Source organism: Emiliania huxleyi, assembly GCF_000372725.1.
Source record: "Emiliania huxleyi CCMP1516 unplaced genomic scaffold EMIHUscaffold_81, whole genome shotgun sequence".
In the NCBI taxonomy this organism is placed as follows: domain Eukaryota; phylum Haptophyta; order Isochrysidales; family Noelaerhabdaceae; genus Emiliania; species Emiliania huxleyi.
This window is the reverse complement of record NW_005195940.1, coordinates 62,387-89,329: the sequence shown is the minus strand read 5'-3', so window position 1 is coordinate 89,329 and position 26,943 is coordinate 62,387. Positions and strand designations below refer to the sequence as shown.

Below are 26,943 nucleotides of genomic sequence, written 5' to 3'. Positions count from 1 at the left end.
ACACACCCACACACCCACCAACCGCCGCCTAAGGCCGCGTCCCAGACTCCTCCCGACACGCTCCGTGTAGGCACGACGCGTTCGTCGCGACGATGGACGCGTCCATCACCCCGCCCCTCGACGGCAGCTACGCCTTCGCGCTCGACTGCGGCCGGCTGCACTCTCCGCGCTTTTGCGAGGCGGCGCTCATCTTGGGCGGCGACGACGGCGACGCGACCGCTGAGGTGATCGACCTAGCGGCCGGCCCTTCGCCGCCCGTCGAGCTCTCCGCGGGCCGGCGGTACGAGCTGCGCCTCCGCTTCGCGCACGTCGAGCACGGCGAGCGGCTTCGCCTCGCCGTCAACGTCACCCGGCGCGTCACCGCCGACCAGCACCACTCGCCGACGGTGGCGCTCTGGGCGATGCCCGCGTCGTGGCTCTCGCCCGCCGGCCTCTCGGAGCCGCCCTCGGGGGCGCTGCCTCCGCCACCCGGCCGCGTTCGCCTGGCCACGCGCGGTGCAGTGGCCGACTGCCGCGCCGCCGACGGGTGCGGCTTCTCGCTCTCAAGCGCCGACACTCCCGTCCTGAGCGGCTGCTGGGTCGAGGCGGCGGAGAATGCAAGCCTCGCCCGCCCCGGCCGCATCCCGCTGACCGACCGTCTGCCCGCCACTCTGGAAGCGGGGACGACCATCGCCTGCGAGGGGACGGGGCTCCACCTCACCCACGCGGCGCTGCACCCGCCGGCGGGGGGCACGGCCGCACGCCACGACCCTCCGCTCCTCTTCGCCGGCGAAGCCGAGCTCTGCCGCACCGCCGCCACCGCTGCAGACGGGAAGGAGGTGAGGTGCACTGTGGGCGCCGTGAGCGCCGCGGGCGCCGCGGGAGGTGTCGGCGCGCCGCCGGCGCCGCAGCCACTCCGGCTGTGGACGAGCGGCGGCGGCTGGGCCTCGTCGCACCGGGCGCTCTACGTGCTTCCCGAGGCGGCGCCAGCCAAGCCTGGCCCGGTGGAGCGCCGCGCGACCGGCCGCGCGGGTCGGCGGCTCCAGTCGAGCATGGGCTGCACCGCCAGCAACGACTGCACCATCCCTGCGGGGGCGACGTACCTGCTCGACTCGAGCCTGGACGTGCGCTCGCTCACCGTCAAGGGGACCCTGCGCTGGGACACGTCCAAGGACAGCCTCCGCCTCTCCGCCGGCTTCGTCGTGGCGGAGGAGGGCGGCCGCATCGAGATCGGGACGGCGGACGCGCCGATGGAGCGGTCCGGAACACCTCCGAGACACCTCCCCGCCCAGCACCTCACTAACCACGCGCCTCCAGTCCCATCGCCTCCGGACCGCAAGGGCCGCGCCTTCTCTGCGCCGCCGCACGTAGTGCGCCGTGCCCACGGCACTGTTTTCCAACGTGCCCACGACACGTTCGCAGGGAGGCGACCGTGCACATCCGGCGGAACGGCGCCCAGCACGCGTACAACGGCGAGCGCGTCTTTGGCGGGTACAGCGCCTTCGCCCAAGACCCGGCGCTGCCCACGCCGACCGTCGAGGCGCCTTTCCCCCTCCCTTCTTCCCGTTCTCCACCTCCCTCTCCTCCCGCTCTCCTCCCCCGGCCCTCTCCTCCGCCCTCCTTTCACCCCCCCTTTTCCTCCACCCCCTTCCACCCCGCAGCAGAGCCCGCCACCGCCTCGCCTTCCCCACAGGTGCACGACCGCAAGCTGGCGCGCACGTGGAGCCTGCTCGCGGCCACCGCGCAGGCAGGCGCGCAGTCGATTCTCCTCGACCACGACGCGGCGGCGATGGGCTGGAGGGCGGGCGACCGGATCGGTGTCGCGTCGACGTCCGGCCAGTACCCGGGCGGAGGAAACAACCGAGTGCGCCCAAGCGCTTACCACTAGCCCCGCACCGACTCCCCCCCCACCCCCCCACCCACCCCCCCCCTACCCCCCCCTCCCTTTTGTTCGCCCCCGCTGCAGGCCTCCACCCACACCATCACCTCCCTCTCGGGCCGGACGGTGGGCATCAGCCCGCCGCTCCCCCACAAGACTGCGGGCGGGGTGCAGACGGTAGAGGGCTTTGAGGTGCGGATGGCCGCGGAGGTGGCCAACCTGCAGCGCTCGGTGGTCATCACCGGCGACGACTTCAGCGCCGAGGGCGACTCGCAGCACGTGGGGCTCCACACCATCATGGCGGGCGGCGGCGCGATGAAGGTGGAGTACGCGCGCGTGGAGAAGTGCGGCCAGCGCCACCGCGTCGGCCGCTACTGCCTGCACTGGCACTACCTCTTCAGCTGCCCCGACTGCGTCTTCCGCGGCAACGCCATCGAGGACTCGCACCAGGGCGGCATCACCGTGCACCAGACGCACGACGCGCTCGTCGAGGACAACGTCCTCTGGGACACGCGCGGCAACGGCACCTCTGCCGCGCTGGCAACCTCGGGGGCATCTCGGGCGATCTAGGGCGATCTCGGACGACTTGTACTTGTGGTAGGCATCTACACCGAGGACGGAAATGAGATGGGCAACGCCTTCGTGCGCAACGTCGTCGTCTGCACGACGTGGGACGTCTGCCACGTCGACACCGCCATCACCGACGCCGTCTTTGCGAGCGGTGACCCTCTGCCCCGCGCGCGGTGCTCGCCGTCAACACGCTAGGGCTACCGCGTCGTGAGCGTGGCACCGTCGCTGTAGGCATCTACCTGCACGGCATGTCAAACGACTTTGTCGACAACCGCGTCGCCAACTGGCAAAACACCATCTTCTCGCCCGGGGGGACGGTCCCCTTTGGCAAGGGCGGCGCGTGGGGCAAGATCTGCCCCCGCCACGCCCCGTTTGGCGTCTGGCGCGGTCAGGTCACGCACGGCGGCGCGCGTTTCGGGCTCTACCTTGACAACCAGTACCCGCGCGACCTCGACCGCTTCGGCTCCAGACAGCGAGAGAGGGCCGCGCCCTCGCCCTCGCGGCTTCAGGCCACACGTCGGCTGTAGGCTCCACCGAGTGGTGCACCGTGGATAACACGTGGCAGCCGTGCGGCGGCTTCCTCCGCGACTGGGAGGAGCTCTTCCGCGGCCCGAATTCGTGCGACTGGCACAAGGCGGACGGCTCGGACAACGGGGTGCTCAACGTGATCGAGGACTCGCTCGAGTACCACTCCACCTTTGTCGGCCACTACACGCTGGGCGACATCGCCTTCGACCGGATGATCTCTGTCTACAATGGCCACTCCATGTACTGGAAGGTCTCCAAGCCCTAACCCTAACCCTAACCCTAACCCTAACCCTAACCCTAACCCTAACCCTAACCCTATGGCCACTCCATGTACTGGAAGGTCTCCAAGACGATGGTCGACCAGCTCACGCCGCACGTCGAGAACTCCATCTTCGCCAACGACCAGGGCGAGTTCTCGATGGGCGGCTCGTGCACGCGCTTCAACGGCCCGGCCGGCCCCTTCACCTTCTACCTGCGCAACGTGAGCTTTGCAGGCGCCTGCGCTGAGTGGCTGCCGGACGACCCCGCGCCCCGTAGACACGCCACCGCCCCCGTGCTGCGCGCAGGCAACGTCGGCGACGCCGCCCTCTCGGCTGGCCAGCACTGCGGCCTCGACCAGGAGCGCGCGGGCAAGCACACCATGTGCAACGCGCAGTACCTCCTCGAGGCCGTCGAGTGGCGAAACCTGCGCGGCGGCTTCGGCGGACTGCACCGGATCCGCTTCGGCGTCTCGGGCGGCAACAACGTCGTCCCGTCCTTCTCGTCGCCCGACGGCTCGCTCGGCGGGTACCGCTCGGTGGTCTCGGGCCGGCTCAGCGGCTTCGCAAAGGTGGCCGGCTGCCAGCCGGCCGGCGAGCTCTACTTTTGGGGCATCGGGTGCGACTCTCCGATGCGCCGGCTGGACGTCTGGGCGCCAAACAACGGGTGCGACTGCGCCACCTGCTGCGAGACGCGCATCCACGGCCCCGGCTTTGAGGAGGACCTCGGCCTCGCCGACTACTCGTGCACCTCTGGGGACTCGTGCCAGCTCTACGGCATGAACGCCGGCCTGCTCCGGTACGACCACATCTGGGGCGACGGCGGGCAGGCAGAGACGGACGCCCCCCTCCGCCAGCCTCAGCGATGAGTATCATCCCCACCCTCACCCCCAACCCTCTCTGACCCCCACCCTCACCCCTCACCCCTGTCCCCCCACCCCTGTCCCCCCACCCCTGTCCCCTCACCCCTGTCCCCGCCTGACCGGACCGCTGCACTCGCGCGGACAGGTGCGGCTGCGCCGCGGCGGCTACTCGACGGTGGTCCAGGCGGGGCAGGCCTACAGGCTCGACCTCGGCTCCACCGACGGACTGGTCGTCGACTTCTCCGATCCGCTCCTCAAGCGGGCGCTCGGAATCGTCGACTCGCTCACGCTGACGGTGGGCGGCCAGACCTGCCCGCTCTCCTCGACGCACGACCGCCACTTCCGTGGCGCGTACGGCCCGGTCACGGCGTCGCTCCCCGCTTGGTGCCCGCCGCCGGGCGAGGAGCTCCCGCCCTCGCCTCCCTCGCCGCCGCCCGCGCCGCCCTCGCCCTCGCCGGCCCCCTCGCCGCCGCCGTCGCCCTCCCCGCCCCCGATGCCGCCCATCGCGCCGGGGCCCCTCCTCTGCGGCACGCGCGCATGCACGGAGACGACGTGGGCGCGCCTCGCCGGAGACTACACGTGCGGCCAGCGCATCGAGTGGCTGCAGACCGCCGACGGCGGAATGCTGAGCGAGCCCGACGCCTGCCGCATTGTCGCCGCCGAGGAGTACGTCGTCGAGTGCGGCGCGTGCAGCCCGGAGGCCGCGTCGCCTCCTCCTCCGCCGCCGCCGCCCCCCTCGCCGCCACCGTCGCCGCCACCACGGCCGCCGGCATCGTCCACCTCGCCCGCCGTAGCTCCCGCGCCCAGTCCGGTGGCGGCGCCCGAGTTCCTCTTTCGAGACGACTTTGACGGCGCGGGGCTCGCAGCACTCGACCGCAGCTCGTGGAACGTCGAGGTCAACTGCAACGGCGGCGGCAACAACGAGCTTCAATGCTACGTCGACTCCCAGGACAACATCGACGTGCGCGATGGCATGCTCCACATCACTGCTCGCAAGGAGAGCGACGGCCGCGTCACCTCGGGGCGGCTCACGACGGAGGGCAAGGTCGAGATCGCCTACGGCCGCTGGGAGGCGCGCCTCAGGGTGCCCGGTGTGCTCGGCACATGGCCAGCCTTTTGGACGCTCGGCAACGACATCGGGGAGATCAGCTGGCCGGCGTGCGGCGAGATTGACATCATGGAGAACTTCCAGCGTGCGCCGCCCGACCGCTCCGGCGAGAGCCTCTACTCGACGGCGCACTCGGCAAAGCACTCGTGGGGCACGGGGACTGCGCTGCCGGGCGGCAGCTCCGAGCCGCTCGACCTCGACCAGTTCCACACCGTGCGGATGGACTGGTCGCCGGACAAGCTCGAGTTCTTCGTCAACGGAGAGCGCACCTGGTTCCTCGACCGCAGCCCCGGCTCGACCAACTACGACTGGCCCTACGCCAAGCCCCACTTTGCGCTCCTCAACCTCGCCATCGGCGGGAACGGCGTCGGGTACGCCACGCCGCCCGACGACGCCTACCCGCTCACCTACTCGATCGACTATGTCTCGATCGAGGCGCTACCGCCCCCGCCGCCCTCCCCACCTCTTCCGCCGTGGTCCAAGTGCGGCACGCCCGCGTGCACGCCAGAGGCGTGGGCGGCGGCAGCGGCGAATAGCGAGTGCATGACGTGCTCGTGCGGCGATCGGATCGACTGGCTGCAGACGTCGCCGGACGGACCACGGATGGACGAGGCCGCGGCCTGTGCGCAGGTGGCGGCCATCGAGTTTGCAGGCGCGTGCGGCGGCTGCGACCCGGCCGCCGCGCCCTCGCCGACGCCGTCGCCGTCCGACCCTGGTGGTGGGGGCGTGAGCGCGCGCGGCGTCAAGTGCGCCGTTGCGGCAGAGTACCGTCGAGGAGGAGACAACGCGCAGGCGGCCATCGACGCCGGGCTCCTGTCGGCCGCCGACCTCAACGGCCTCAACGACTGGACCGACTCGGGCCTCATGCTCAAGCAGTGGGACGACTCCTCGGTGCAGTGCCCGCCCCCGGCCGGAAGCGTCAACGGCCGGGACAGGTTTTCACTTTTCAACGAGCCTCCGCGCGACGCTGGGGCGGCGGCGGCCGCCACCTGGAAGGCGTACCAGGCGCGGTGCGCCTCGGAGCTCGCGGGGTACGAGATCGTGGGCCCCGCCGTCCACAACGGCCTCGACTGGATGCGCGACTTTTACGGCGCCTTCTTCGCCGCGTGCCCAGAGTGCCAGGAGCCGGCCAGCCCGCTCTACGTGACGTACATTGCCTTTCACGCCTACGCAACCGCCTCCGACACCGCCGGCGTGGTTGGGTCGATGGTGTGGACGCACAACGCTGCGTGCACGCTGCAGGCGGAACCGTGGGCGCTTGGCCGGCCGGTGCTCCTCACAGAGTTTGGCGCCCAGCTAAACGTGCAAGACAACGTCGATCAGTGGCTCACGGCCATGGACACCATCTTCGACCCGCCTGCATCGGTGCCGTCCGTTTGCATCGAGGAGGCGTACTACTTTGCCGAGCACGGCTTTGGTGGGCTCGCCTACGAGAATGAGTTCCAGCCGTCCACAACCACGACAGCAGACAGCGCTTCGCGGGTCGTGGGCAAGTTCCGATCCCTCTGCTTTGGCCCTGACTCCGGCTCGTCGCCGTCGCCGTCGCCGTCGCCGTCGCCGTCGCCGTCGCCGTCGCCGTCGCCGTCGCCGTCGCCGTCGCCGTCGCCGTCGCCGTCGCCGTCGCCGTCGCCACCACCCTCTCTGTCACCGCGACCACCGTCGCCGTCGCCGTCGCCGCCGCCGCCGCCGCCTCTGCGTTGCGGTGTTGCGAGTTGCGACGACGAGGCGTGGGCGACCCTGGCAGTGGGCCCGGACGTGACCGCGAGTTGTGGCGCACGGATTGACTGGCTCCAGTTCGACCCCTCCGGGCCAGGGATCAGCCTGGAAGCCGCGTGCACCCAGGTTGCCGTCGACGAGTTTCCAAGCGAATGCGGCGCGTGCAGCCCGAGTGCTACCGCTCCTCCTCAGTCCCCTCCTCCGCCGCCCCCGTCGCCACCGCCACCACCGCCGCACGCGCCGCCGCCGCCGCAAGGGGAGGCTCGCTGCGGCGCCGCGTCGTGCACGGACGCGGTCTGGAACACTCTCGCGACGGACGCAGGCGGGCAGTACTCGTGCGGCGGCCGCATCTCGTGGCTGCGCAGCGCCGACGGGGGAGGCATGGCCGAGATGGCTGCGTGCGAGCGAGTCGCCGATGAGTTTCCGGCCGAGTGCGGCGGCTGCGACCCCGCCGGCCCGCCCGCCACGTGGACGCTGCACGCCTCGACAAACTGCTACGCCGGCTTTGGCGCGGAGGACTTGGAGACGCCGGGCGGGAGTCCGTGCTGCACCCTCCCGTCGAAGGAGGACTGCTTCGCGCAGTGCGACGCGACGGCGGGCTGCGAGGCGGTCGTCGTGACGTCGACAGAGCCGGTCCTGTGCTACCGGCGCGGCTCCGTGGACCTGTCGTCCTGCCTGCAGGACTATGTTGGATACGACACATACATTCGGCCCACTGGAGCACCTGTTTCTGGCGTTGACGGCGGAGGTAGCGACGGTGATACCGGCGGCGGCGACAGTGATGGCGGCGGCAGCGATAGCGGCGCCGGTGGCAGCGACGGTGGCGGGATTCAGCTCAAGGTGATGTCCTTCAACGTTTGGTTTGCAGAGCAGTCGCCGCAGCGCCACGCCGAGCTGGCGGCCGCCATCGCTCAGCAGCGGCCCGACGTGTCCTCGATCCAAGAGTGCGTCACCGCCTGGTGTCGCGAGGGCCTGCTGACTGCTCTGCACTCCATTGGCGACGACCTCCGTGACTACCAGTGGTCGGCCGACGCGTCCGGCCAACGCTGGGACGGCGACATCCTCTACCGGAGCGGCACGTGGTCAGTCGTGCAAGACGGCACGGTGCCCTACGACGGCAGCAGGTCCATGTCCTGGGCGCGGCTTCGGCATGCCGCCACTGCAAGCGACCTGCTCGTCTACGGCATGCACCAGCTGCCGGGCGGGGAGGAGGTGTGGGGCTACCACGAGCAGAACGCGGTGATGGTTACGAACCACGCGGCGGCGGAGAAGGCTGCCGGCGGCGACGCGCCGGTGCTGCTCCTCGGAGACTTGAACGAGGACTCGCCCTCCAACCCGGCGCCATCGAGCCTCACGGCAGGCGGGCTCGCCGTCACCTTTACACTGGCTCACCGCAACTGGGTGGACTACATCTACACCGAGGAGGGGCGCTTCAGTGTCGTCGCTACCGCCACCGTCGACGACGCGCCGGGCGGCTCCGACCACCAGCCGATCGTCGCCGTCCTCCGCATCACTTCCACCTCTGCACCCTCTCCGTCGCCATCATCGGCACCCTCTCCCTCGCCGTCACCCTCTCCCTCGCCGCCACCATCTCCCTCTCCCTCTCCCTCGCCGTCTGCATCTCCCTCCCCCTCTACCTCGCCGCCACCTCCGTCTCCCTCCCCGCTGCCGCCGCCGCCGCCGCCGCCCTCCTCTCAGATGTGTGGCGTGAGCAGCTGCACGGAGGCCGTGCTCGCCACGCCGGCCGTCGGGCCCGACTCCTCGGCCTCTTGCGGCGGGCGCATCCAGTGGGTGATGGACAACATGGGCAAGAGCGAGGCCGACGCGTGCCAGCAGGTCGGCGAGGAGTTCCCGCCGCTGTGCGGGCCGTGCGCGCCGGAGGGCATCCCCCCTTCGCTGCCGCCGTCGCCGGCAGGGACCGGGGGCGCGGTCGTCGCCCTCGAGGTAGTCACGTACAACCTCTACTGGTGGAACGTCGGCCAGAACAATCGGTGGGGCGCTCTGTATGCGACGATCGAGGGGCAAGCCTTCGACCTGATCGGCTTCCAAGAGTGCGAGGACGTGAGCACCGTCATCAGCAACGTGCCGCGCATGAGTGGCCGCTTCGACTCGTTCGCGCCGACGGGCATCCCCGGCCCCGGCGACAACCCCGCGCCCGTGGCGTGGGACGGCCAGAGGTTCGATCGGCTGGGCGCCGGCTGGCTGCAGGTAGGGTCCGACCAGTACGGCCAGCGCGTCACTGTGTGGGTGCGACTCCTCGACCGCACGACGGGGGCGACCGTCTTCTTCGCGAACACGCACGGCCCGCTCGGGGACTGCTCTACCGCCCTGGGCGACAACTGGATGCGCGCCGTGGCCGACAACATCGCGCCGGACGACTTCCTCGTCTACACCGGCGACTTCAACTGCGGTGCGGGCTCCGCCGCCATCAACGTGCTGGACGGCGCGGCGGGCGGCCCTCTCAAGCTGGTTGCGAACGGCGGGATCGACATGATCTTCACCAACGGCGCCGATGCCGCCTCGTGGCGCTCGGTGAATGGCTACCCGTCGGACCACCCTCTCGTGGCGGCCACCTTCGAGGCGTCGGCGTCGGCATCGCCCTCTCCCTCGCCCCCTCCCTCGCCGTCGCCCTCTTCCTCGCCGTCCTGCCTGTGCATCTTCGATGTCGATCGCACGCTCACCGCGCGGCAAGGCTACGCGCCGCAGTGCCCCGGCACGCAGCAGCAGGATGGGGTGCCCGACAGCGCCTACGAGGGAGGCACTCTCGTCCTGTCGCAGCTCGCGCTCAACCTGGGCGCGACCTTCTGCGCCTCAACCATATCTCCCCATATCTCCCCCATATCTCCCCATATCTCCACGTAGGCGCGACCTTCTGCGGCGCCTGTCACGTCGGCGTCATCTCGGCGGGCACCGCATCGGGCGCAGGCTCCGCGGAGAGAGGCGTCCTCTTCCAGCGCCTCACGGCGCCGCCGCTGCCGGGCGTGGCCGGGGCCTCGGAGGGCAACGTGCCGTGGAAGTCCTTCCCGAACGACGGCGCCTCGGCGTCGCCCCTGGTCGTGGCGGCGCCCGAGGGGCGGAAGCAGGAGGCGGTGCCCGGGATGCTGAGCTGGTACCTCGCGCGGGGCGTCGCCATTGCAGACGCCGAGGTGTACTTTTTCGACGACAAGGAGGAGAACGTGCGCGGCTTTGCCGGCACGGGCTACAACGCTCGCGAGATCTCGTGCGCCAGCCGCGACGGAGGGGGCTCGCGCGGCGGCTGCGGCGCCACCACAGACGAGGTGGGGGCGGGACCCTTCTCCGGGGTGGAGGTCTGCGGCGAGGCGCCACCGCCCGGCGGGCTCTGCTCGTTTGTCGGGAGCTGCACGGAGGCCGTGCTCGCCACGCCGGCCGTCGGGCCCGACTCCTCGGCCTCTTGCGGCGGGCGCATCCAGTGGGTGATGGACAACATGGGCAAGAGCGAGGCCGACGCGTGCCAGCAGGTCGGCGAGGAGTTCCCGCCGCTGTGCGGGCCGTGCGCGCCGGAGGGCATCCCCCCCTCGCTGCCACCGTCGCCGTCGGGGCCGGCAGGGGCGCTCTCCATCATGTCGTATAACACAAAGTATGACGGGTGCGCGCGGCCGCTGCCCCGGTCGTCATGCACGCCCGCCGCACCACCGCACCACGCCTGCGCTCTGAACGTAGGTACCCTTGCTGCGGCTCCGACCTTGTGCCAAGCTACGGAGCGCACATCCGCGACCTTGGCCCCGCCATCGTCGGGCTGCAAGAGTGCCAGGACGCAAACTACCTCGCCGGCCAGACGGGAGGCCGGTACCAGGTCGTGCCAGATACGGGCGGGGGCAACAACATCCTGTACGACCCGTCGCAGGCGCGACCCTGCCTCCCAAGAGAGAAGCTTCGCCCTCGCCTCTCACCCTCAAGCCTGGACCCTCTGTCGCTCCGCAGGTGGCGTTTGTGGCGGGCTCGTCGGGGCGGATGGACATCACCAGCGACACGTACGCTCAGAGAACCATCAGCTGGGCGAAGTTCTCGAGCGGCGGGTCGGAGTTCTGGTTCTTCAACACGCACCTGCCGCACAACCTCGGCGCCGCCGCGAGCACCGCCACACACTCCCAGATCGCGCGCGCCCTGCTCGGCAAGATGGACGAGCTCGGCGCGCGTGGGTCACCCACCGTGGTCACCTGCGACTGCAACCCCTTCGCTTCCAACGGCTCGCCAGAGGGCAGCTTCCAGAGCAACCTCGAGAGCCGCGGCGGCTTCACGACCGTCTATGTCGGCACCGGCCAGTTTGGCGGCTTTGGCGGCCTGGATAAGATCTACGTGTCGGAGGAGGCGACGGGCTTCAACGGGAGGGATACGGGGACCGGCTCGAGCGATCACCCGGCGATCACGGCGCAGCTCGCGCTCCCGTGAGCCTCTCGTTGTCTCTCCACACACAAACACACCTGCTAGACCACGCGCTGCCAGTTGAGAGGCGGCGCGACATACCCTAGGTTCGCATGCACTACTCAGCGCAACACCCATATCAGCACTCAGCGCTCTCTCAGTACACAGTAGAATCTCTCCGCACAGCCATGCTCGCCTACGGGTGTCGCGGAGAGACAAGGTACGTTCAGGTTCGTCTCTGGTGAGCCCTCCCTTTGTGACCTGCTAATGGCTTGCGCGGTTGGGCCGCAAAGGCAGGGGCTCTGATGCCTGTGCAATACATGATGTGTCAATACCTGTGCATTATCTCTTCAGGCAGTCCCTAAAAATTCAATGATTTTGGCATTATCACAGACACAAGGCGCCGGGCTGGCGGGCACTACCACAGACACAAGCACAAGCACGGACACAGCTAGAGCTGAAAGGGTACAAGGGATAGCAGTTAGCACTGGCAGGACAAAAAAATCTCACACCGGGCAGAGAGACTTGCGAGGGGGGAGGGCATCCTGCAGAAACAAGCATGCGTACTCACATACCTGGGCTGCCACCTTGGCTCTCTCGCCTGGGAATGGGCCCAGCGCTTCAAGAGCGACGAACGGCTCTAGTAAACATCGAAAGCGCGCGATGAAGATGCGGCGCTCAAGTGGCTGCAGGCGGGCCAGCGACTTGAGGCCCTCAAGGACGTCCTCGATGCGGTTTCCACTCGCGAGGTCACCGATGATGGGAGGGAACTTCTCTTCCCAGCTGAGGATGTTTGGCAGCCGTTGCTGGAGCTCCAAGCACTGGCCGTGCAGCACGGCGGCGAGGGGATCGTGGGGGGCACCATCAATCTGTTGAGCAGCGTCGGGTCCGCCACAATGGACCCGCATCTGCGAGGACAGCATGGTGGGGCGCGTAGCCTTGCGTGGGCGGGGCGCGACGAGGCGGACAGTTGCGCGCTCTTCCGGCTTCAGGGCCGGTGAGAGCACTCTACTTTCATCAGTGGATTGGAAAAGCGGCGGCCAGCACGAAGTTTACCTTGACCAAACTTGAGATCAAAACACGAAGTACTCTCGGTGGGCGTGATCTAAGGTCCGGGGCTGGCTGCTCTTAAGCTGTGAGCTGTCGTCGCTGTCTGTCGGAGTGTTGTGTGACTCGCGCGTTGCTTGTGGGGGGGAGCGGAAAGGAGGCCTCTTCCTTCCCAAGAGCGCCTTTGGGGGGGGGGAGGGGGGGGACACGTGCACGGTGGACTCCCAACTCCACTGGCGGTCTCATCTCAGTCTAGCGACCTGCCTCCAGCTTCTCACTGGCAGTCTCTCGCAACCACAGGCACACTGACACGAAGACTGACACAGGGGTGGCAGGGGCGGCGGCATGAGTCTCCCACATACTATGCGGGCCTCGCTATAGAGGTGCGTCCTGTGTGTGTCCTCGCCCTTGTGGGGGAAGGGGAAGGGGCTGGGTGTCTGTGCATGCATGCATGCATGTGTGTGTGTGTGTGTGTGTGTGTGTGTGTGTGTGTGTGTGTGTGTGTGTGTGTGTGTGTGTGTGTGCGTGTGCGTGTGTGTGTGTGTGTGTGTGCGCTGTGCGAGCCGCCCTGAACGCCACGAGCGCGCGCCATAGCGCCGCAACGCCGACGAGCGCCGTCAGCAGCGCGTGACCGCCACCCAAAAGTGGAGGTACATGAGGAGGTGCAGCCAGCCTGCTCTCTTTCAACCCCGCATCCACGGAGGCGCGACCGGTTCGCGGTTCGCCCGGGCGCCTTTTTGGCTCCCGGTTCGAATCGCGCGCGGTAGGCGCGCGCCCTCGCGGAGCGACGCGTGGCGCGCGACGCGCGCGCGTGCGCGTCCGCGCCAGAAAGAAAGAAAGAAAACAGACACCCCAAACGAGGGATAGGTAAGGAGGACAGGGTCCACACCTGCACAAGCAGGATTTTGGAAGGACGATCAGGGGGACAGGTGGGCTCTCCTGCTCCTGACAAGGGTCACGACAGGCTCGCAGCGTGAAAAAGAAAGAAAGAAAGAAAACAGACAACCCAAGGGAGGGATGGGAGGACGGGCGTGACGCCAGAGTGGCCAGCGGTCCGAAAAATTCTTTGCATTCGGGCAGCTGTGCCTCCCAAGCGCTGGCTCAAGTGCGCGGGCGTGGCGACCGCAGTACGGCTTCTCATATGCTAACCTTGGCACAAAGCAACGAGAGGCTGTGTCGTTCCCACGGCATTTTATGTCATTCGCCGCCGCAGCCTCCGTTGCTCTCCGGGCCTACACCGCCGACGCCGCCCTCTTTGTTGTCCGACACCCTTTACACCGGACACGCTATGCTGTGTCACACCCTTCTGCCCGTGTCACTCCCTTTACACGGCTACTTCTGCCCGTCACACCCAACAGTACCGCCGTCCTCGCCTCCTGAGCTGCCACCGCCCTCTCCGTCTCAGCCACCACCCCCTCCTTCACCGTTGCCACCTCCGCCTCCGCCTCCGCCTCCGCCTCCGCCTCCGTCCCCGCCGCCGCCTCCGCCTCCGCCTCCGCCTCCGTCCCCGCCGCCCTACCCGCCGCCCTACCCGCCGCCGACCATCTGGGTGAGCAGCGGTGCGGTCCTCCTCTCCGCCTTCAGCGACGCGCCTTGGCCGGCGGACGGGCTCACCACCGCGGCCTCGGCTCTGCTCGTCGCTGGCGCCTGCGTCCTACTGGGCGGAGTCAGCTACCTCGGCTGGCTCATCCACACCCGCCGGAAGTTGGCCCGCGCTTTCCGCCAGGGCTTGCAGCTGAAGGATAAGCAGTAGGGCTTTGGCCCGGACTTGCTTTACAGGTCGCGTTTTCGCATGTAATGTCTCGCATGTTGTGTGTATGTTGGGGCCGTCTGGTCTCGCGCTACTTTAGCGTAAGTGTACTAACTGTTTCGCGCGTTTACTTTCACAACGACGACGCAGCACTGCTTTCACCCGCAGCAAGCGACTCACTCAACATGACCGTGATACACCTCTGCTCTAGCCTCTACTCCCTGTCTCCCTGTGGACCCTGCGAGTCAAATTACAGCTATCCTGTCTTGGACCGGTTGCGGATCCCTCCGAGCAGCCCTTTCCTCTTGCTCCGCGCCGCCACCGGCGACGCCTTGGGCGAGGCCCCGGTGTTCGGGGAGTGGTCGCGATCCATCCTGCTCGAGAGCTCGGCGCTCGCCGCCGGCGGGCTCGGCGGCGGCGGGCCGGGCGGCGGCGGCGGCTTCAAGGGCGGCTCGGGCGGCGGCGGGCCGGGCGGCGGCTGCGGCTTGGAGGGGCCTTCGCCGGCCGAGCCGTGCGATCCGCCCTGGCCGGCGGAGCGCTTCATCGAGGCGCGGCGGCCGAAGGACTCGTTCCGCTTCTGCACGAGGATGGAGCCGTCGGCGAGGCCGTCCTTGACGCCGTCGACGAGGTTGCCGCGCCCGATGCCGCGCGCGGCCAGCTTGCGCGTGAGCTCGTCGTTGACGCCCGCCATCCCAAAGCCCGGCCTGGGAGGCCCATTCCCCGGCGGCCGCGGCCCGCCCGGCCGTGCCCCGCCCTTGCCGCCCAAGCCTGCGGGACCCGCCGGCCCGCCGCCCTTGCCGGCCGCGCTACCGCCCGAAGACGCCTTGGACAGCTTGCGCGCAGCCATCTCCTCCTCGCGCGCCTTGGCGGCCGCCTCCATCCGCTTCTTCTGTCGCGGCGTCGGTATGCCGCTCGGCCCCTGCCAGTGGCAGGGGCCCTCTTCCCCTCGTCGGAGAGGAGCGCGATCTCGCCATTGTCCGACTGCAGCTCCGTCTCAAACACCACGCCAGAGCCGAGGGATCGACCCCAGCTGCTCAACAGGGCGCGCCGGCTCGAGAGCGCTCGGCCTGCCGCGCGATGTCGGCGTGGTTCTGGCGGTGCAGGTACGACAGCACGGATAGGAACTGCAGCCGGAGGAACTCGCCTGCAGAGACGGCTCCGAGCAGGGTCCGAGGAGGGTCGTTGGAGAGAGGAGGAGGGGCCGGAGGAGGTCGCGCGCAGCCCGACTCGCTGACGGCTTTCCTGTCCTGCAGCTCGATTTCCGCGCCGCCCCGCAGCAGAAGGTCGACCACCCGTTCGTGGCCTGAGAAGGCGGCGTTCGTCAGCGCGGTGTCGCCGTCGTTGTCCTGCGCGTTGATCTCTGCGCCGTGCTGTATCAGCACCTCGACCACCCGCTCGTGGCCGTTGTCTGCGGCACGCGTCAGCGCGGTCCCGCCTTTGCTGCTCTGCAGGTTGATCTCCGCGCCGTGCCGCAGCAGCAAATCCGCCACCGGATCGTGACCGTTGACGGCGGCGAACATCATCGCGGTCCTGCCGTCGCTGTCCTGCAGCTCGATCTCCGCGCCGTGCCGACCACCCGCTCGTGGCCTTCGATGGCGCCCCACGTCAGCGCGGTCCATTCGTCGCTGTCCTGCAGATCGATCTCCGCGCCGTGCTGCAGCAGCAGCTCCACCACCCGCTGCGTTACGCCAGTAGTCACCCCGCCATCCTCGCCCGACGCCCGACGCTCGCCTGCACAACCAGCGTGGGGTTGAGCTATTTCTTTTACGCCGTCGGCGGCCTGCCGCCGCTCTCTGCCCTCTCGGCGGCCGCCACAGCGAGCACCCACCCGCAGCCCGGGGGCCACGCGGCCGGGCACCAGGCCTTCGATGGCGGCCTCGCCCGCCATCGACCTGGGAGAGCCGCTCGAGGCTCTCTTCAAGCGCGCACGCATTGCCGACAAGTTTTACCGCAAGTGCGAAGGGAAGCTCGAGGACCTGGGCGTGGGCGATGCTGGCGACCTCCTCACGGTGGTCGCTGTGAAGGGCATTGCCTCGCTCGGACTCCACGAGCTTCAGGCGGAGAAGCTCCGCCGAGCTCTTCTCGGCCGGCGGGGCTGGGGGGACGCAGCTGCGGTCTTGGCATCCCTCAGCGGCTTGTCGCTGGGCGACACCCCGGCTGGGGTGGCGGCTGGCGATCAGGCGGCTGGTGGCGGGGCAGCGGCTGGCGGCGAGGGCCGCAGCGGCGCGCGCCCCCAAGAGGCGGACGGCGGTGCCTGCGACGCGCAGGCCGCTGAAGGTGGGTCCGGAGGTGGGACCGAGGGATCCGGTTTGGACCCCTTGGAGCCCGCGCTGCCGGAGAGCGGCGATGGGACGATCGCCGCCGCGGGGGGGGAGGAGGAGGTCGAGGGCGGGCGGAAGGCGCCGCGGCGCCGCCGAGGGCGGCGCGGCCGTGGCGCCAGGGGTCGCGGGGGGGGGCTCGAGAAGGTGCCCGACACCGCGGCGGGTTTGGCTGCTGAGCGGCCCAACCCAGTGGAGGAGGTTTCCACCGGCGGCGCGGCGCCGGCGGAGGGGGAGGAGGGCGGCCCGCCCTCGCTCGCTGCTGATGGACCTGGACGTGCCCCATATTGGGGGCCCGCCGGCATTACCCCGCCCGAGACGCCGACGTCCAAGCGCAGATCTCGACCTCGACCGTGACCTCCGTCTCGTCCACAAGCAGCTGGCCCAGCCGCTCGATCTGAACGCGCGCGGTGGACAGCGTGGGCTGGTCGCGGACCTTGAAGAAGAGCGCCTGCTTGCCGCTGAACAGCACCTTGCCCTGCAGGCCGATCTTGACGGAGGTGGGAATCTCGAACGACTCGCGCAGGTACGGCTCGAGGCGGCCCCAATCCTCGGCCGTGACGATGGAGTTCACTCGCAGCTCCGGGGGGCAGCTTGCGAGCAGCGTCACGTCGAAGGTGTCCTCATCGATCGGGTCGTCCTGCTTGATCAGGAAGCGCCACTGGAGCAGGCCCGCCTTGGCGGTGGCCGCCGTCTGCACGCGGGCCGCCTTCTTTGCGGCCTTCCTCTGCTCCCGCTTGAGCTCGCGCTCCTCGCGATCATCGCGTTCGCGCTGCATGCGCTCCTCGCGCTCCGCCGAATCCTCCGAGGACGACGAGGAGTTGGAGGAAAGGCTGCGGTCGCGGCCGCGGTCGCGGTCGCGGCTGCGGCTGCGGCTGTTGCGGCTGCGACCCATATAGAGCTGGCGGGAAGGAGCGTCTATGCGCGCGCAGCGCGAAGAAGAAAAGAAAAACGGCTCGAAAATAGGCGAGATCGCCGCGAGATCGCACGAGATAGAACGAGATAGCTGGATTGATCTGGATCGCCCCAGATAGCACGTCAATCTGATGAAAAGAACCGGCCAGCCTAGGCATCGCGAGGCACGCCGGCGGAAGGGTTCGTCTTCGCGGGGCGGGGTGCGCACTGCGCGCCGCGAGGATGAGGAGCCTGAGCCAGGGGAGGGTTGGGAAGGGGGGGCGAGGCCGGAGGAGTATGACGGCCTCTTCGACGGCCCATAAGGGGCCGTTGTCTGCTGTGCCTTTTGTGGTGCTAGTTCGTGCCAGTCTGCTGTGAGAGGGGCTTGCGTTCGTAGAATTCTTTTGAGCTTAGCCTTCGATGTTAGGAAACAAAGCAAGGCGGGACATGGCATATCACTCTCGGCCCCACAGACATCCCGCACACCCGCCGCCCCCGCGCGCGCCCCACCCCGGCCGGGAGAGAGGGGAGTGACAGTTTGGGACGTGAGCTTAGCCTTCGATGTTATGAAACAAACGCAAGGCGGACATGGCATATCGCTTTCGGGCCCACAGACATCCCGCACACCCGCCGCCCCCCGCGCGCGCCCCAACCGGAAGAAATTTTTTTTGACTTCTTTCTTTGAGAAGGCATTCTGCAGTGGCAATTTTCTTTTGAGCTCGCCCCTTCGATGTTAAGAAACAAACGCAAGGCGGAGGAGCCTCCCCCCCCGCCCCCCTTTCTTTTCTCCCCGATAAAACCAATTGATAAGCAATTATTCCCAATCCAAAAAGAGAAACTCCCAGAAGCTCACCTCGTCGTGACGGTACGCGAAGAGGCAGGCCATTGGCAAGAGCGTGAGCAGCGGCAGGAGCACCTTGCCGTAGAACGGCACCGCGTCGGCAAAGGTGACGACGCCTCGCCGCGCGAGTCTGTGGATGAAGACGCCCGCCTCCACTGCGTACGCGGCGAAGACGGTGACGCTGGGCTCGAGGACCGACTGCGCCGGATAGCGGGCCGTGACGTGCCCCCACCAGTCGGCCTCGTGCAGCAGCAGCGCCGTCGTCTCGAGGAGGAAGACGGATCCGACCAGCCCGCTGACGACCATGCCCTTCATCCGCAGCACCTCGGTGGGCGTCAGCTGCTCGCGCAAGCAGACGAGCGTGGCCGCGGGAGAGACGAGGCCGTAAAGATAGACGAGGATCGAGACGGCGCACAGCAAGTTGTCCAGAGGCACGAGCGACGCAGGGTAGAGCGGCGAGAAGCGGAGTGAAAGCCACATCACGCCGGCGAGGTACGAGGTCGTGTAGAGCATGATTGCGCGCTCGTGAGCAAAGCCGGGCCGGTCATCGTCTTCAGTTATCCCAGCGCAGAGCTCGTACCACCCGACCGCTGCGCTGGTCAACCCAATGAACCCGGCCATGCCTATTGCGACATACTCGTACCGGTCGTACAAGCCAATTACGTTGAGGCCAGACACGACGACGCCGTGAACGAGGAAGGCAGCAGTCAGCTTGTCGCGCGTCTCGAGGGATGTGATAAAGTCAGGGCGTTTGTCTCTGGCGTCCACTGTATCAAACATGGCGTTAGCCTTCTGGTCCAGGGCCATCGTGATCTGTTGCGGCGCCAGCGGCCGGAGCGGCGAGAGCACTGCATGTGAGGCTGCGAGTGCCGGCAGCGCAGCGATCATTGTCGCTCGGACACAGCTGGGTTCCGGCTCCTATAGCCGGATAGGGGGTCTGAACTGGCTGGCTGGCCCCTCCCAGATAATTAGGGAGCTTGGTTATGTTTCGCCCAAAAGGGCCCTGCAATAGGTAAGTAACCCCTATTTTCATCTTTTTCGCTTCGCTGCGCGGCCTGGGGATAGGTAGGTAGGTAGGGCGTTTTGGCGCGAGTCAGTGGCGACAGACCCCCTATCCGGCTAGGAGCCGGAACCCTGTGCAGGGGCCCGCCCCGCACACAGCGGGTCCCCAAGGGTGAAGTGTGGGTTGAGAGCCCCGGATTCGGTGTTTGGCCGCGTTGGGTAGCGAGCACTGGTGTGACGCGATCCACGCAGGCGTGTTTTCTGACGGCCGACCGTCAGTGCACGGAGTTGCCCCTTCTCCGACTGCCCCGGCTAGTTCCCGAGGTCGTCGGGTGTGAGACCTCTGCCGCGCGCGCGAGGCCCACGTCGGCGAGGTAGCCGTTGCCGCGCTCGTCGAGCAGGATGTTGCCCGCCGAGACGTCGCGGTGCAGGATCATGGGAGAGCGCGTGTGCAGGTAGTGCAGCGCGCTCGCCGCGTCGCGAAGCACGCGGAGCCGTGCGGCAGAGGAGAGGGGGGGAGGCGGCGTCTCGAAGCCGAGCATGGAGCCGCTGCAGCGCGGCTGGCGTGCGGTAGAGGCGGTCCTCGAGGCTGCCGCCGCGGCAGAGGGGGTAGACGAGGCACGCTCTCGCCGGCGCCAAGCAGACGCCGAGGAGAGGGAGGAGGCTGGAGGGACGGGTGGCACGCCGCGCTCCTCGCTCTGCAGCTCTCGGCGAGGCCTTGGGCGCCGACACCGACCAGCGCCGTCTTGACTGTTCCTTTCGTCACGTCCAATGCGGCTCGCACGGCATTGTGTGGTCGTTCAGCGTTCAGGGCGGCGGCGCGCACAGCGCCCGCACAGTCCGCACACGCACATACACGCGCGCGCCGCCGCCGCTCACACACACACACACACACACACACACACGCACACACACACACACACACACACACACCGCTCACGATTCTGAGTGCACTCCAAGTGCTCCAAGTTCGCACGACACTGGGCACGGGACTGGCGCGTTGTGGCCCGTTCTTCGCAGCGCTTCGTGTGTGTGTGTGTGTGTGTGTGTGTGTGTGTGTGTGTGCTGCGCTGCGGAGGATTCTGCGGATGATTGGCATCGGGTTGCGGGCAAGAGAGCCCTAACGCAAACGTGAAATTCTTTTTCCAGTCCCGTGCCCAGTGTAATAAATAAAAACGGGCACGCCAAACGAGGGGTGGGAGAAGGACAGGGTCCCCACCTGCACGAGCAGGATCTTGTAAGGACGATCAGGGACACAGGGGAACGGGAGGGCGGGGAGCGCATCGCGACACGGAGGGGGGCTGGGCAGGGTTCACCCACACGACAGGGTCCCAGGGATTCCTCTCTCGTATAGGACAGGTTGCACCCGGCGGCACGGGGGCAGGCGCGGGCCTCCTACTGGTTCTTAGGGTACCCCTAGGGTTCTGAGGGCCGGATTGTTTTAAGACCTTTTAAGAAATGAGGAGGTTTGGGGGCTCAAATTGTCATTTAAGAGATTGCAGGCACGGGGGGCGTCCCTCTTTTAAGTCCGTTTAAGAAAATCGGCCTCACCGGCACATGCGTCGCTGGGTTCCGTGCCGGTTTCTCCAATACTGCCGTTAATAGGCACAAACCCGCCACTGAAGACACATCTGTAAGTCTGGTGCACTGGCAGGAGCCATACTCGCATAGGGGACGCGTGCCAGCTGACTGTAGCCAGCTTCCCGGCCTCCGGCGTCTACCGGGGAGCCTCCCGGACCATCGACCTCGGGAGCTCTCCCGCACCGTTTAAGCGTTTAAGACCGTTTAAGGAATCGGCGGCCCAGCAGCTCTTAAAACCTGCCATGGCAGGTTTTAAGCCGTTTAAGCCGTGCAGGCGCCCCAGGGCCCACCCTTTTAAGCCTAGGGGTACCCTAAGTACTGGTTGCGCTCTCCTAGTTCTCCTGCTCCTGACAAGGGACAGCAACAGGCTCGCAGCACGGTGGACTCCCTATCCCACTGGCGTTCTCTCTCGACTAGCGACCTTCCTCCGGCTTCTCACCAGCAGTCTCTCACTACCACGGGCACACTGACAGAGGCGGCCAAAAGGCTCACGTGGGTGGCAGGGCGGTGATAGGAGTCTCCCACTCTGTGGGCTTCGCTAGAGGTGCGGCCCCTGCGCGTGTCCTCGCCCTTGCGGTCTTGAGGGGGAAGGGGAAGGGGCTGTGTGTCTGTGTGTGTGTGTGTGTGTGTGTGTGTGTGTGTGTGTGTGTGTGTGTGTGTGTGTGTGTGTGTGTGTGTGTGTGTGTGTGTGTGTGTGTGTGTGTGTGTGTGTGTGTGTGTGTGTGTGTGCCTGCGGGCGCTGTGCGAGCCGCCCTGAACGACCACAATGTTGAGCGCGCTCGAGCACCGAAGCACCGCGAGCGCCGGCGAGCACCACCGCCCCGCGCCTTGGCACTTGGAGCACTTGGAGTGCAGTCATTAACCTCACATCCAGGGCCGGGGAGCTCAGAAGCGCACCCAGCGGGCCGGATGATCGGTATCGGGCTACGGGCTAGAGAGCCCTGACCCCTAGGGGGGGGTGCGCGTTCGCAGGGCAAGGAGAACGCCCCCTCTACTCCTGCGCGCTGAAAAATTCTTTTTCCAGCGAAGCAGCCCACAACCACAGGGACAGGGACGATGGCGGCGACCTCCTGGACTCTAGAGCGCCTCACCGCGGCCGGCGCCGACGTCGAGGCTCTCCGATCTTCTTGCAGTGACAAGGCGGCGCTGCACGAGCAGCTCAAGGCTCTCGGCGTGGCCAAGCTCGGTGACCGGCTCCGTGTGGCCGAGCTGCTGCAGCGGAAGGCGCCGGCGCCGGCGCCGGCTGCTCCTCCTCCGACGGCGCCGCCGCCGCCGGCTGCCGCGCCCGGCGGTTGGAGCGTCGCCCTCGAAGGCATGGTCGACCTCGTCGGCGACGGCGGCGTGCTCAAGCGCGTGCGGCGCGAGGGCGCGGCGGGTGGCGACCGCCCTCCCGTACCGAGCCGCGTCAAGCTCCGCTGGGTCGGCCGCCTCGCCTCACTGCACGGCTGTGAACAAGGAAGTGTCTAGGAAGTGTCTAGGAAGTGTCTAGGTCGGGCGCCTCGCCGCCGACGGGAGGCGGTTCGAGTCGGGCGTGGTGGAGACGGCGCTCGGGGACGGCCTGCTCGTGCGCGGCCTTAGAAGCGGAAGACGTGTTCTTGTCTCCCACCCAGCGCTCGAGAGGACACGGACTCCGCTGTCTCCCGCCGTATTCGGCGGCATTCGGCTGTATTCGCCGTCTCCGCCCCCCCCCTCGTCTCCACGCGGTGCTCTGAAGACACTGCGCAAGCCCGTCGTCTCGCCTCGAGGTTTCGCCTCGAGGTTGGCGTCTCCACGTCGGCTGTGAGGCTGTGTGTGTCTGTGTGTCGGTCCAGCGTGCCGCCATCTCCCGTCTCGCGTCCACCCGCACCGCGCATGTGTCCAGCCCCGAGCCCCTGGCTGCTCTTCCCCTTCGACACTCACACACACACACACACACACACACACACACACACACACACTCACACGCACACACACGCACACACACACACACACACACACACACACACACACACACACACACACACACACTCACGCACACACACACGCACACACACACACACACACACACACACACACACACACACACACACACACACACACACACACACACACACACACACACACACACACACACACACACACACTCGAGCGCGGTCTGCCTGCTCGAGTTGCCCCACCACCGTTGCGTGTGTGGCGAAGTGCAGTGTGCCTCACCTTACCCCTTGCCTTCCGTAGGTGCGCGGGCTCGAGCGCGGTCTGCGCTCGATGGCGCGCGGCGAGGAGGCGTCCTTGCTGCTGCGGCCAGAGTACGCATACTACGGCCCGCCTGGCCGCCGGCGCGTACTTCTTTTCGGCGACGTGCTTCTTCTTTTCCATCTCTAGGTACGCGTTCGGCCCATCTGGCCGCCCCGCCGCCGGGGAAGGGCTCGCTGTCCTAGAAGCGGAGTACGTGTTCATGTCTCCCCGTATCTCCCCATATCTCGCACCCCTAGAAGCGGAATACGTATTCATGTCTCCCATATCTCCCCATATCTCGCACCCCTAGAAGCGGAACACGTATTCATGTCTCCCATATCTCCCCATATCTCGCACCCCTAGAAGCGGAACACGTATTCATGTCTCCCATATCTCCCCATATCTCGCACCCCTAGAAGCGGAACACGTATTCATGTCTCCCATATCTCCCGATATCTCCCCATATCTCGTGTTCCTGTCTCCCAACCAGCGCTCGAGAGGACGCGGACTCACCTGTCGTCACCTGTCTTCACCTGTAGTCTCCCTATCCGTCGTACTCGCGCGGCGCTCTGAAGGCGCTGCGCAAGACCGTGCCCCCGGCCTGAGGCCGGTGTATTCAGCACGCAGGTTCGCGGACGTGCCTGGAGGGGCGTCGGTGATGTTCGAAGTCGAGCTGATCAGCTGGACGGCCCCGAAGCGCGAGGTGTGGGAGATGGGCGCCGGCGAGGTGCTGGACGAGGCGGCGCGGCTCAAGGCGTCCGGCGGCCAGGCGGTCGGCTCTATCTCGGCTCTATCTCGGCTACACCTCGGCTGTATCTCGGCTGCACCTCGGCTATACCTCGGCTGTATCTCGGCTGTATCTCGGCTGTATCTCGGTTGTACCTCGGCTGTATCTCGGCTGTATCTCGGCTACACCTCGGCTTGCCTCCGCCCTACCTCACCTCCCCTCCCCTCACCTTACCTCGCCTCGCCTCGGCTCAAGGCGTTCGGCGCGAAAGACTACACCGGTGCGCTGGCAGCGTACCGGGCTGCGGCGCGGCTGCTGCTGGACGAGGCGCGAGATTCCGCCGAGATTCCGCCGAGATTCCGCCGAGATTCGCCGAGATTCGCCGAGATTCGCCGAGATTCGCCGAGAGTCGCCGCACCGGGCTGCGGCGCGGCTGCTGCCCGACGATGCGCCGGCAGAGGTGCACGCGTGGGTCTCATGGGCATCATGGGGGGGACTGTGAGGCATGGTGGGCTGTCCGCGTGGTGCGACATCAGAGTGACGGGGCATGATAATAATAATAATTATGGTGATAATAGTAATAATAATAATAATCATCATCATCATCATCATCATGACACGAGAGCGGAGGACATGTTAGGCGCCGCTGGAGGGGTACTGTACTATACTGTACTATACTATATGTTAGGCGCCGCTGGAGGGGTACGCGTCGCTCGGCGAGCTGCGCGCCCCCGCGGGGAGGTGCACTATACCACACTATACTGTACTACACTATACTGTACTATACTACACTATACTGCACTATACTGTACTACACTATACTGTCTATACTGTACCTTACTGTGCGGTACTACAGGGAGGAGGAGGCGCGCCAGCTGCTGGTGGCGTGCCGGCTCAACGAGGCCGCCTGCTGCCTGCGCTGCGACGAGTGTCTGCGAGAGTGTCTAGGGAGTGTCTAGGAAGTGTCTCGGCCGTGTCTAGGCCGCCTGCTGCCTGCGCTGCGACGAGTGGGCGGCCGCCGCCGCCGCCTGCGACGCCGCCGTCAGCCGGCTCTCGGACCCTCTTGGGGCGGAGGCTGAGGCGAACGTGAAGGCGCTGTTCCGGCGGGCGAAGGCGCGCTCGCGCTCGTCGGACTTTGGCGCGGCGCGGCGCGGCCTGCGTTAGGCGGCGAGGCTGGGGGCCTTCCAGGAGCCTTCCGGGAGCCTTTCTGGGAGCCTTCTCTTCTAGGCGCGACTTGCGCGAGGCGGCGAGGCTGGCGCCGACGAACCGCGAGGTGCTATTAACCAGCTCTTAATTCACTCTTACTTAAGAGTTAACTAATTCATACCGACGAACCGCGAGGTGCTATTAACCAGCTCTTAATTCACTCTTACTTAAGAGTTAACTAATTCATACCGACGAACCGCGAGGTGCGCGAGTTGTGGTCGGAGCTGAGGCAAGCCGAGGAGCGGCGCGAGGCCGGCGGCAAGGCGTTGCTGGCCAAGATGGGCGCCGCGGGCGGGCGGGGCGGGCTGTACAAGGGGATTCACCTGAAGCCGCGGCGGCGCAGCACGCGCCCCTCGCGTCTGGAACCTTCTCGGAACCTTCTAGGAACACTCCTGGAACCTTCTAGGACCTTTCTAGGCGCCCTCGCGTCTGGTTCGACGTGTCGGTCGGCGGCGTGCCGGCGGGCAGGTTCGGCTGGCTAGTGTCATCTCGGCTGCATCTCGGCTGCATCTCGGCTGCATCTCGGCTGTATCTCGGCTGTATCTCGGCTGCATCTCGGCTGCATCTCGGCTGCCTCTCGGCTGCATCTCGGCTGCACCTCTCGGCTGTCTCTCGGCTGCATCTCGGCTGCATCTCGGCTGCACCTCGGCTGCATCTCGGCTGCATCTCGGCTGCATCTCGGCTGCACCTCGGCTGCACCTCGGCTGCATCTCGGCTGCACCTCGGCTGCATCTCGGCTGCACCTCGGCTGCACCTCGGCTGCATCTCGGCTGCATCTCGGCTGCACCTCGGCTGCACCTCGGCTGCATCTCGGCTGCATCTCGGCTGCACCTCGGCTGCACCTCGGCTGCACCTCGGCTGCATCTCGGCTGCACCTCGGCTGCATCTCGGCTGCATCTCGGCTGTATCTCGGCTGCATCTCGGCTGCACCTCGGCTGCACCTCGGCTGCATCTCGGCTGCACCTCGGCTGCATCTCGGCTGCATCTCGGCTGTATCTCGGCTGCATCTCGGCTGCACCTCGGCTGCATCTCGGCTGCACCTCGGCTGCATCTCGGCTGCATCTCGGCTGTATCTCGCGGGACAGGATCGTCTTCGAGCTCTTCGCCGACAAGCTGCCGCGCACGTGCGAGAACTTCCGCGCGCTCTGCACGGGCGAAGGAGGTCTCTCCCCCCGCACCGGCAAGCCGCTCTGCTACCGCGGCTCCACGTTCCACCGCGCGGTGAGTCTCTCCTCTCCCCTCCCCTCCTCTCCTCCTCTCCTCCTCTCCTCCCCTCCTCCTCTCCTCCTCTCCTCTCCTCTCCTCTCCTCTCTCCTCCTCTCCTCTCCTCTCCTCTCCTCTCCTCCTCCTCTCCTCCTCTCTCCTCCTCTCTCCTCCTCTCCTCTCCTCTCCTCTCCTCTCCTCTCCTCTCCTCCTCTCCTCCCCTCCTCCCCTCTCCTCCCCCCTCCTCTCCTCCTCTCCTCCTCTCTCCTCTCCTCTCCCCTCCCCTCCTCTCCTCTCCTCTCCTCTCCTCTCCTCTCCCCTCCCCTCCTCTCCTCCTCTCCTCCTCTCTCCCCTCCCCTCCTCCCCCCTCCCCTCCCCTCCTCCCCTCGAGTTAATTAATTCATCGGTAGGTCAATCTCGACGATGAGCCTCCGAAGTTCATCCGCGAGGGGGCCGACGGCACCGGGAGGAGAGATCGGGCTCTGGAGCACCTTCTTGGAACCGGCTAGGAGCCGTCTAGGAGCCCTCTCTGGAAGCCCGGCTAGGATGCTCGAGCTCTGGAACGGCATGTTCGTCCAGGGGGGCGACATTGTGAACGGTGACGGCAGGCGTGTGTGTGCCCCGCGCCCGCGCCCGCCTCCTCTCTCCTCTCCTCTCCTCTCCTCTCCTCTCCCCTCCCCTCCCCTCCCCTCCTCTCCTCTCCTCTCCTCTCCTCTCCTCTCCTCTCTGCCCTCCCCTCCTCCCCCCTCCCCTCCCCTCCCCTCCCCTCCCCTCCCCTCCTCTCCCCTCGGGTCTCCCCTCCCCTCCCCCCTCCCTCCCCCTCCCCTCTGGCGACTCTCCTCCCGCCTCCCCCTCCGCCAGCGGCAACGACTCCATC

General features: G+C 67.2%; 6 protein-coding genes across 6 annotated transcripts in view; 2 read left to right on the top strand and 4 right to left on the bottom strand.

Moving 5' to 3' along the window:
* EMIHUDRAFT_218796 (hypothetical protein) overlaps nt 1–11,310 on the top strand; it is a gene marked incomplete at both ends in the record, with an annotated part of 12,848 nt that extends 1,538 nt beyond the window's left edge. Inside the window, 21 exons of the mRNA XM_005759123.1 lie at nt 71–823; nt 911–1,237; nt 1,402–1,513; nt 1,673–1,843; nt 1,946–2,356; nt 2,429–2,579; nt 2,660–2,815; nt 2,938–3,206; nt 3,297–4,012; nt 4,278–4,371; nt 4,624–4,754; nt 4,884–6,666; nt 6,910–7,072; nt 7,223–7,635; nt 7,774–8,400; nt 8,626–9,488; nt 9,628–9,671; nt 9,763–9,989; nt 10,179–10,507; nt 10,582–10,714; nt 10,843–11,310. Coding sequence (XP_005759180.1) covers nt 71–823; nt 911–1,237; nt 1,402–1,513; nt 1,673–1,843; nt 1,946–2,356; nt 2,429–2,579; nt 2,660–2,815; nt 2,938–3,206; nt 3,297–4,012; nt 4,278–4,371; nt 4,624–4,754; nt 4,884–6,666; nt 6,910–7,072; nt 7,223–7,635; nt 7,774–8,400; nt 8,626–9,488; nt 9,628–9,671; nt 9,763–9,989; nt 10,179–10,507; nt 10,582–10,714; nt 10,843–11,310 — 8,341 coding nt within the window. The remainder of the gene's footprint in view (nt 1–70; nt 824–910; nt 1,238–1,401; nt 1,514–1,672; nt 1,844–1,945; nt 2,357–2,428; nt 2,580–2,659; nt 2,816–2,937; nt 3,207–3,296; nt 4,013–4,277; nt 4,372–4,623; nt 4,755–4,883; nt 6,667–6,909; nt 7,073–7,222; nt 7,636–7,773; nt 8,401–8,625; nt 9,489–9,627; nt 9,672–9,762; nt 9,990–10,178; nt 10,508–10,581; nt 10,715–10,842) is intronic.
* A 479-nt stretch (nt 11,311–11,789) lies between these two features.
* On the bottom strand, nt 11,790–12,206 carry EMIHUDRAFT_218795 (hypothetical protein; the record flags this gene model as incomplete). The annotated part of the gene is made up of 1 exon (XM_005759122.1): nt 11,790–12,206. The coding sequence occupies one exon, from the start codon at nt 12,204–12,206 to the stop codon at nt 11,790–11,792; it is 417 nt and encodes a 138-aa protein (XP_005759179.1).
* A 2,130-nt stretch (nt 12,207–14,336) lies between these two features.
* Nucleotides 14,337–14,771, bottom strand: EMIHUDRAFT_218793 (hypothetical protein; the record flags this gene model as incomplete). Its single annotated transcript, XM_005759121.1, has 2 exons — nt 14,337–14,454; nt 14,647–14,771. 2 exons carry the CDS (start codon nt 14,769–14,771, stop codon nt 14,337–14,339), a joined length of 243 nt encoding a protein of 80 aa, XP_005759178.1.
* Nucleotides 14,772–18,106: 3,335 nt separating this feature from the next.
* Nucleotides 18,107–19,021, bottom strand: EMIHUDRAFT_218791 (hypothetical protein; the record flags this gene model as incomplete). Its single annotated transcript, XM_005759120.1, has 1 exon — nt 18,107–19,021. The coding sequence occupies one exon, from the start codon at nt 19,019–19,021 to the stop codon at nt 18,107–18,109; it is 915 nt and encodes a 304-aa protein (XP_005759177.1).
* Nucleotides 19,022–19,252: 231 nt separating this feature from the next.
* EMIHUDRAFT_218790 (hypothetical protein) lies at nt 19,253–19,677 on the bottom strand (the record flags this gene model as incomplete). Its single annotated transcript, XM_005759119.1, has 2 exons — nt 19,253–19,267; nt 19,477–19,677. The coding sequence occupies 2 exons, from the start codon at nt 19,675–19,677 to the stop codon at nt 19,253–19,255; spliced, it is 216 nt and encodes a 71-aa protein (XP_005759176.1).
* Nucleotides 19,678–21,764: 2,087 nt separating this feature from the next.
* The window catches only part of EMIHUDRAFT_465816 (hypothetical protein), a 6,481-nt gene continuing 1,302 nt past the window's right edge, over nt 21,765–26,943 (top strand). The window contains exons 1-13 of the mRNA XM_005759118.1: nt 21,765–22,135; nt 22,206–22,280; nt 22,931–23,001; nt 23,078–23,119; nt 23,558–23,707; nt 23,921–23,984; nt 24,346–24,398; nt 24,514–24,559; nt 24,639–24,805; nt 24,885–24,930; nt 25,067–25,170; nt 25,281–25,331; nt 25,949–26,084. Of these exons, the coding sequence (XP_005759175.1) occupies nt 21,773–22,135; nt 22,206–22,280; nt 22,931–23,001; nt 23,078–23,119; nt 23,558–23,707; nt 23,921–23,984; nt 24,346–24,398; nt 24,514–24,559; nt 24,639–24,805; nt 24,885–24,930; nt 25,067–25,170; nt 25,281–25,331; nt 25,949–26,084 (1,368 nt within the window). The 5' untranslated portion in view covers nt 21,765–21,772. The remainder of the gene's footprint in view (nt 22,136–22,205; nt 22,281–22,930; nt 23,002–23,077; nt 23,120–23,557; nt 23,708–23,920; nt 23,985–24,345; nt 24,399–24,513; nt 24,560–24,638; nt 24,806–24,884; nt 24,931–25,066; nt 25,171–25,280; nt 25,332–25,948; nt 26,085–26,943) is intronic.